Below are 9435 nucleotides of genomic sequence, written 5' to 3' on the forward strand. Positions count from 1 at the left end.
CCCAACTATTCCATAAAACATATTTTTCTGATATTCGAACATGTCTAGTTAACAGTTATCATATTTTTGAAACCTTATGACTAACTACTTTTTGCAAACAATTTCTATAACATCTTTCATTTTAAACCCAGGTATCCACAAGAATATTAAACTGCAGTGTTGCATCCAGAAATCTGGTATTAAGGGGGACATCCCCCTTAACTGTTACAAAAAGAAGAGGACCTGATCACATATAAACTAAAGATCAGTATTTACTGTGATGTTGATACCAGCACAACAATGCTTAACTATTCACATATATTTGTAAATGGCCTTTGTTAAACAAATGTCTTTCTTTCTTAGCTTTCCAATCTTATAGGTATTGGGTCATATAAATATTGCGTGACAGGTTACGTTAGATCGCGCGGCCTGGATGCAACACTGAACTGTCAACTCTAATCTCATGTTGTTTGGAAGTCAGGAAAAATGAAAGTAATTGACTTGTTGTCTTATGTTTACAGAGCATGTTTACTAGTAAACATATTGTTGGAGCATGGACATATATTATTTGTACATAAAACAGTTCCTAACAAGGAAAATACAAAACATATATATGACTACAACACTAACTTCCCAACAGAGACTTACGGGAACCATTACATGCCTTTTTTATGTGGGTGTTTACTCAAAGTTCCTGAGCAACACTTGTTTACTCCTCAGAGGTAGAACACTTCAATAGTTTCCGTCCATTCCAAGCACAAACAATGTACTATAGTTAATACCCCAATACCTCAATGGTCACTGCTTATACAACGTATCAAATCTGATGACCACTCAGAATACACCAATGTTACCATTCACTGTTGTCAGCGGTTCATTACACTCCATAAGAGGCCAGCACTTTATGATCCTTTTCCATTAAATGCGTCTTATTCACGCTCATTCTTATATTCATTGAATTAACATCATTCATGACTCCTGGTTATATTCAGCACCATATTTGACTGTAGTCAATATGACTCGTATACATTGGTTATATTCAGCACCATATTTGACTGTAGTCAATATGACTCGTATACATTCTAAGAAGAAGGATATGTACACATGCAGATTGCAAGGAGTGACAGAAATAAAGTATGGGTGTTATGTCAGATTTATATGGTATAAACATGGTATATCATGGGTGGGGAATAATGTTACTGACTGTGCACAAAGCCGTACAGTCTGTGGTACAATGTTGAACAGGCAAAGGCACACTGTAGCATGGTATGTGAGCTCTTTGTTATATGGAACCTCAATAAAGATCACACACACACCATAGGCCAGGAAGTCAAAATAATATTGTATTTTATTACCTGTTTTTAAAGCAGTACAACACGCGGATGATAAAGCTGAAAAACTATTTCATATGAAAGACACTTAGTAATGAGCTGTGGGGAGAGAGTTACCTTCCAATGTTCTGGTATGTTTTTGATGCTGTTTGATAGGAACATATTAATAGTGTTTATATAAAAAGTGTAAGCATTTCATGACTAAAATGAAATATCGACAGATTGGTGTTAACACAGAAGAAAATCTCTATACATGCACCATACTGTTGAAGTTCTTGACAAGCCTATAGACATTGGTATTCAAGTATAAGACAATATGGTATCACTGCTCCACAGATATGCCTTCCCAAAATTGTTGAGAAATTTTAATAGTAGTTTTCAAGGATCAAAATTAGTTGTTTGACCACAAAATTAGTAGTCAACTAAAAACTCAAAATCATGATGGATTCTGAAAAAGATAATATGACACAAATCATGAATGAAGCTTTAATTTCACAGGCCTCCGACAGAAGATTTCCTAATCATCAGCATTACATTTCTTGGTGTATCTTGTTTGTATCAAGTCATCTGAAGAAGGGGCAAGGAATAGCCCAGAAAAGTTATGACATACAATAAACAAGCAGTTGTCATCCATATTATCTGTCTTATGCTAAATACCAATTTCTAAATGCTTCTCAAGAATCTCATTAATTTCTTCTTGTCTCATTTTGGCGAAAATGTATTTAATCGCCAAAAAAATGTGTTTTTGTCCACAGATCCAAAATGTGCTGAATTTTCTTCTAATTTCATAAAATTTCCAATGCAATATTGGCACTGGCATAGTTAAAGGCTAAAATTTGTAGCAACTACAATAAGATCAAAGAGGCTGGCGTCTCTGGTTTCAGGGCTTTTACTTGCCCCTTTGTCAGGTGAATACTCCTATATTCATCTAACGAAGGGGCAAGGGAAAGCCCTGTCGATGCAACGTAGCATGAAATTCTAGATAAATCCACATGGTTTAAGACAATACTTGTAATTAACAAGATTTTGTTTGGCTAATATTCAAGAAATATCAAATTTGACATTTTATGTTGTATCTCAGGTTAGAATTCAACAAGTCATACTTATTGTAAGAGGTGACTAATTAGGTGGTCGTTTGTGCTGACTTGTTCATATCCCAATTGCTGAGATTGATGCTCATGCTGCTAATCACTAGATTGTCTGATCCAAAATTGATTATTTACAGACTATCACCTCACAGGTGGAATAATGAACAAACAAATTTGTTGGATATTTACAAGACTTGCATTGGTCAGATCACAGAAAAAAATACAAGCACAGTTGGCTCAACCTTGAATGCATTGAACTTAAGGTTGTCGCAAAGTATAATCATTATGTACTTTGATCGAACCTATGGCATATCTCAAAGTATTTATGAAGGTCGCTTCAACTTTAACTCAATGAGGCTTGACTATTTCTTATCCAACTGTCACGTTTTCACTCTTCAAACACACACCCATCTGTCCACATTCTACTGTCTGTGTCAGCCACGTGAACTACAACTACTAAATCTTACACTGCTGGTACACCCTATTCGTCCTACTGGCATAAATCCTGCAGTCATCAAACCACCTGGATAGGTGTCAGTTTGTAAATAATTTCACTGAGGTCAGTCTTTGAACAATGTATTATACCATGTTAAACAAACAATCATATTAAATCTTTTATGCTGACAGTAAGACAAGCCTGTTGAACTACTACAACCTATTATATTTATGATTCATAAGTCAAACAGATTATTGTGAATAGTCTCCCGAATTTGCTTGGACGTGAAAAAAAAATGAGGTTAAAAGTAATGTGTCAGTCCAACGGAATTTAAAAAAACAAATATATTCGTTAATAATGATTCATATGATAAACAATATATTCTTGTTAGCATGATGAGCTGTCATCAACCAGGGCCGCGTTTCACAAAACTCTCGTAAGCCTAAGATCTCGTAACTTTTCTCGTAGCATCCGTAGCTCCTATGTTTCAGTATAGGAGGCACAATGGCTACGACAAAACTTACGAGATCTTAGGCTTACGAGAGTTTTGTGAAACGGGGACCAGCTTCACACAGCCTGATCACCTGATTCATTATTTTGCCTGCTATACCGGAAAACAGTATAACCAGTACAGTTTTTTTTCCAGACCTATCATAACCAAGAATGTTCAAGGTACTTTGTTATTAGGCTTCGAAAACAAATCACTTTTAAACATAATAAGAACAGTTTTATCTCAAACGGTTTAAGTACAATTGAGACCTGAAATGATTCCTAAATGACACTTCTAATAATGGACATTTATAATGAGCCTGTATGAACACACTTGTGCACGCTCAAGGTGTTGTAATAAATTAGATTATATACACTACATTCAAACTGAGTTTGGAAGAGTCAGTCATGGCTCTTGAAAACAAGGGTTTTTAAGCAAGATTTGAAAGTTGTCCAAGAAGCTGAATGTATAATGTTGACAGGAAGAGAATCTCAGGGACATGGCACTACATGATCTAAGCAGATCTTGGCGACTGTTAACAGAGCTGATTCCTTGATCAAAGAGTTCTGGGATGGGTGTACTCTGTGATGAGACATTGTAGGGAGATAAACTGGTGTACAGTCTTCAAGAAAAGAAAAGCAAAATGCTTTCCCATTTTAACAAAAGGACGAAATCGTTTTTTTCAGAAGCAGGGCTCCAGATGACTTATGGGGGTATGCATTGACTTAGCCTCATACTGAAAGTGGAGACGTACTGAGAGTTTTGTAGGAGTACTGTACTGTCAAATTATTGTGTATGGCAGGCGAAAAGTTTGTCATATTTTTAGACAAACATATTTCTTATGACATTCATGTAAAGACTGCATAAAAAAACACACTCATTTTAACATATCCATTTTTTCATAACCATCAACAAATATATGTACTATGTTTTATACCCCTTTACCAAATAGACTGTCATAACTTTTGGTGACTGAAGTTTATTCATTATGAGAAACAAACACATATCCGTCCATGGCAAAAACATGTGATGTTTGTATGGTGTTCCACACTTCACTTTGCAATATTTCAGTGATCAACATCATGAGCCATTTGGGATATGATGACATGTGACAACCAAGTTAGTGACCCTAACCACCCGATTCCACTAGTAGCTTCTTATAACAAGCTAGGCTTGTTGAAGATCAATTCTAACCCAGATCTTCATGGGTCAAAATACCCTCTTCTACACTTTCATTTCCTTCCTCACATCACAGATATAATGCTTAAAGCTTGTTGAAACAGTCATTTCAACCCTTGAAACATTTCCAGATAGGGATATTCTGATAATTGCATAACACATCATACTGATCAAATGTGCAAGTCTAGATTACCACAATTTTAGCCTGAAAATGAAAATAGTTTCTGGGCTCCATTTTGTAATAACTATTAGGTCAACTAAAAAAAATGTTGTGGTTCTGATTACAGCTCTATAAAATTGAGGGTTGGTAGGTAGGAATATTCCTTTTGTTTACATGATTTTTCTTTTTTTAAAAATAAAGTACAAAATACTAACACATTTATCATAATTGTTAATTTAATCAAGCTTGTCAGCATCTTGTCGATCTCCTCAATCAGATGGCCGATGTCCGTCAGAGGTTGGGAAAAAATGGTGTCTGAACGTGTATGATATTTATACCACTTCAATAATAAAGGGTCGGCGTCGCCAGCAAACGCTTTAACCACTGAGCTACCAAACTGCCATTTGAAAGTCGAAGAAATGAAGGAAGTCTTTAAGCCATGCCAGCATCAGCGACTTGTAGCGTAACCAGAGTTGTATTACCGTTATGGTCACTGTAAGGTGGTGTTACTGGCACCAAATACTTATAAAAGTGTTATGTAACCTGTTTATGAAATTCGAACAGAGCCCGTTTTTCTCTTCACTTGTAACAGCCGCGTGGTTCGTTTGGCCCTATAAATATATATAATATCAAAAATGAAGTGATGAAACGCAAATGACAATTTTGCACTTATAAAAGATCGCTTCAACAGTTGTGAATCTGACAAGGCGTGGGGTTAACTGCACGAACAAATCGCACATTGACTGAAGGGCCAAAACAGGCTGACAGGTATCAGGGCAACTCACCTTCAACGAAATGGTAGTGTGTCCCGCACACTAAAAACACAAATAAAATCAATGTGAGTCGCATCAATATTCTCCCACAGGGCAAGTCCAGCTTGCCTGTAGACATATATACATGTACAGAGCTCACGAAGATTGGGTCCAGCCTTCAAGTTGCAGCTTTGAAAATTAACACTTGTCTTGTCACGGAGAAGTCGAAATAATCCTTTAAAAACACGGCACACTACTTCTACGAAATGAATCCTCGTTACGAAATGTGTTATCACATAGTTATTTGTCCCCGTCCGTCATGTTGCCGTGTGGTATCTACATTGAATATCCCCGCCTTGCTTGTGACACGCCGTCTACGATAACAAGAGCCACGTGACCAAATAATGAATATTTAGTGGCTGGGAAGGGGAATTAAGTTCGTTGCTTAGCTACATGTACACAATATGAGTGTTATGTACCTGTAGGGGTCAGTGAATAACTGGTATATAGCTCAAGGCGGCGAAACCTGACGCCGAGGGGTGTGTGCCTGGCTTTATGCTGTTGTCTGATATAGATTTCGATAGCCTGACAATAGAGTTTCACAACAATAGGTTAATATACAATACACGAAATTAGCGACACAGCTAAACCGTAGGGAATCCGTTGGGCCCTTTAATACTTCCTACTTGTTGACTTGTGTTAGCACTTAGCACTGATACTGGAAGTATGGTTTGCCATTACATAACCAGTCTAGCCGATAACATTAATGATCCTGTGATTCAGTCCACATTCATTTATAAAAAAGTCTATATAAAATACACCAAATTGTTCCAATAAAGGATTTTAAAATCAATAGCACGTACACTGGTTTATGTTGTCTCGTTCATTAAGGCCGCGGCTCTCCAGTAAAATGATAGTGATATGTTAGTAACAGTCTGGATCAGACAATCCAGTGACTGCAATCATGAACATCGATCTACGTTATTTGAATGTGTGTGTATATGTAGTATACATATATCCAATGAATATGATGACACAACTAATACTGCAAATGTACCTTCTCTCAGTATTATGTAATAAGAGTATCGATCTACAGAAATTACATAGTCACATGTATGAACCATGTTGACGGGTATTACCACACGAAACCGTGTCTTGTACAACAAGCATGACAAACATACGTGCGTGTGTTGCTGAAAACCCACACTGATCTTCACAGGCATTACATCGTGGTTGTGTTATTTCGGAAATACGTCACGTACAACGTTCTATATTCATTTATATCAAAACGACCATTCCATAAACCACCCTCCAGATACCAACACATATGTCATTATTAAAATATTTCATATATCAGTCACCACTGATATCATATTTCATAACAAACAGTAGCCGTGAGATTATGATAATCGGACTATTTACGTGAAGTGAGATTCAGTGGGGCTATTTGCCGTCTCTCCTCACTGACTGTATATACAGTATGTACATATTGTATGCATTAAGTAACAGGACAGACCACCATGATAGTGCATATTTGGTGCCTCAAATCATTTGCCGAGTAGTGGATTGCCATGCGTGACATTACTGTTGTTTATAATGTCACCCTACCCCTCTACTGGAGTGGCATTAGTCTGTCATGCTGACATATGATCGACACAGTGAGTGTTTGTCTTTCTCAACAACAACAACAACAACAACAACTAAACATGCATGACTAATGGCTTCGATAGTGCTACTGCACTGTGGCCTTGTGATCACGTTGTCTCGTATGGAACATTGAAGCTACAGTGCCTACGTCCATGTATTATGATTAAGAGGTAAATTAGGTCACAAAGTATCACTTGCCATTGTTATACTGTGGTTTTCTATCCATGAACAGGTACTCTTATGTACATAATATTTTAATTTTTTAAAATTATAACAAAACATCTTTTTAAATAGTTGTGAAAAACGAAAATAGTTCAAATGAACATTCTTCTAGAGCTAAAGCAGGATATATCTCGAAATCAGTTCTTCCAAATGTTCATTAAATGATAACATTTATTAAGAGGTTATATAGAGATGTTTCATCACTCGACAGCAGTAGTATTTTCATGTGTTATTTTGACATCTCTACACTTTAGGGAAAAATAGATAATCAGTTTGATGTTTCCTGGAGTGGTACTAGTATGTCTACACAACGTTATCCGAACGTATATATGATATATGTACTATAATTCTGTTGAATAACACCAGAACACGACCTATTATTACCGCTCTGGGTGAATGTGACATGACGCCAATAGACGCCTACGTACAACATACGTCTTTTATTGACTAAGACACGAGTAACCTGACTGAGTAAGTACGTTGCTTGGACGCGAACCCGCAACGTAGCTACAAAGCTATTTTAATTTTTATTGCATCTTGCACAAATGGTTGTAAAAGCTATAGTCTGTGTTCTGTTCCACGGTAAGTTTTTTTGTTTTGTTTTTGCTTTTTTTTATTTTTGCGTTGCAACAATTATGGTTTAATCAATGCATTATATATCTTATAGTATATACTCCCCCTTGTACTCCCCATCTGTATAAGGTTTACCACTGTACTTTACATCACATTAATCAACTGTATTTGGTATCTCATAGTTTTAAATAATCACGTGTTGCTGAATAGCATTCCTGACAACACATGCACACGCATTCACGTACGCATTCACGCATCTCAGTATTCCAATTACTCGAGCAGATAATCCAGTGATCAACAATATGAGCATCGATCTGCGCAAATGGGAACCGATGACATGTGCCAACCAAGTCAAGGCCTGACCACACGATCCCTTTACGACAAGCTGAGTCGGCTTCTGTGACGAGCATGGGTTGCTGAAGGCCGTACGTTCACGGGTCTAATCTGCTGAGAAGCGTCAGATCACAGGAAATTTCTGTGTCTTTAAAAGCATAGTTAAATTTTGTGAAGTTAAGGCAGAGACCATCTATTATATGGTCTCTGGTTAAGGTCATGATCATAAAGTCACATTGAGAGACAAATTGAATAACCTCCCCATAAAACCTTTCTCCGTTTTATAGGTCTAAACAGCAAACTCCACGAACCCTGTACATGGCTATTTATGAGTAAGACATGGCTAGGAGCAGTTTGGGTCAATACATTTACGTTTCATTCATCGACCGGGATAAAAGTAGAATCGTTATCCAAGAAGGGATTTGTCAATGAAGACAGACAATACCAGATAAAGGTACTAGGTACTAAATGTACCGTGACGTCGCATTAAAGGAATTCAACATTGAAGTCAGTAAGTCGAGCATATTTTGTTGATGGTAAATTGTTGCTTAAAATACTAGTCTGTGGTATCTATAGCAGGAGGTGGTACATTAAAATGACACTGTTCTAAGTTTTCTAATAGTTCAAGAAAAAATATATACTAATGGGCAGAAGAAACGACACCAAGTCGAAATTACTGATATTACAAAACGGCAAACCCACCATTATGAAAAAGGAAAGTGAAAACAGGTGTTCCCTTTTCAGAATGGTGATTTGTCGTTTTGCAATATTGGTGATTTCGACTTGGTATCGTTCTATTTGCCTGTTAATATTTAAAAACTTTATGGCAAGACTGGCCATGCACTCCACTGGGGCCTTGGTCTGACGGAGAGGGAAGGGAACATAAGAAAAACTGCCTGTTGCATAGAGTGACGTGATGGGTGTCGGTTTGGAAGAACAATCGCATCGCGCCATGTGTGATAATATGTATAGCAAGGCATTATGCATAAGTGAGTGAGTTTAGTTTTAAGCCACCCTCAGCAATATTCCAGATATATGTCGTGAGTCTGTGTGAGTAATCGAGATTGGACCAGACAATCCAGTGATCAGCAGCATAGTACGCATCGATCTACACAACTGGGATATGGTGACATGTGTCAACCACGTCAGTGAGCCAGGTCGCCCCACCCCTTTAGTCGCTTCGTATGACAAGCACGAGTTACTGACGATCAACTCTGTTCCGGATCTTCCGGATTCATTATGTAA

At 37.2% G+C, this 9435-nt stretch overlaps 1 protein-coding gene across 1 annotated transcript in view; it reads right to left on the reverse strand.

The window, feature by feature from the left end:
* Positions 1 to 9144, reverse strand: part of LOC137298680 (uncharacterized) — a 146537-nt gene extending 137393 nt beyond the window's left edge. Inside the window, exons 1-2 of the mRNA XM_067830962.1 lie at positions 8993 to 9144; positions 5449 to 5591 (exon numbers count right to left, since the gene is read on the reverse strand). Of these exons, the coding sequence (XP_067687063.1) occupies positions 5449 to 5591; positions 8993 to 9144 (295 nt within the window). The remainder of the gene's footprint in view (positions 1 to 5448; positions 5592 to 8992) is intronic.
* Between the last annotated feature and the right edge of the window lie 291 nt (positions 9145 to 9435).

This window comes from Haliotis asinina, chromosome 10 (assembly GCF_037392515.1).
Source record: "Haliotis asinina isolate JCU_RB_2024 chromosome 10, JCU_Hal_asi_v2, whole genome shotgun sequence".
Classification (NCBI taxonomy): domain Eukaryota; kingdom Metazoa; phylum Mollusca; class Gastropoda; order Lepetellida; family Haliotidae; genus Haliotis; species Haliotis asinina.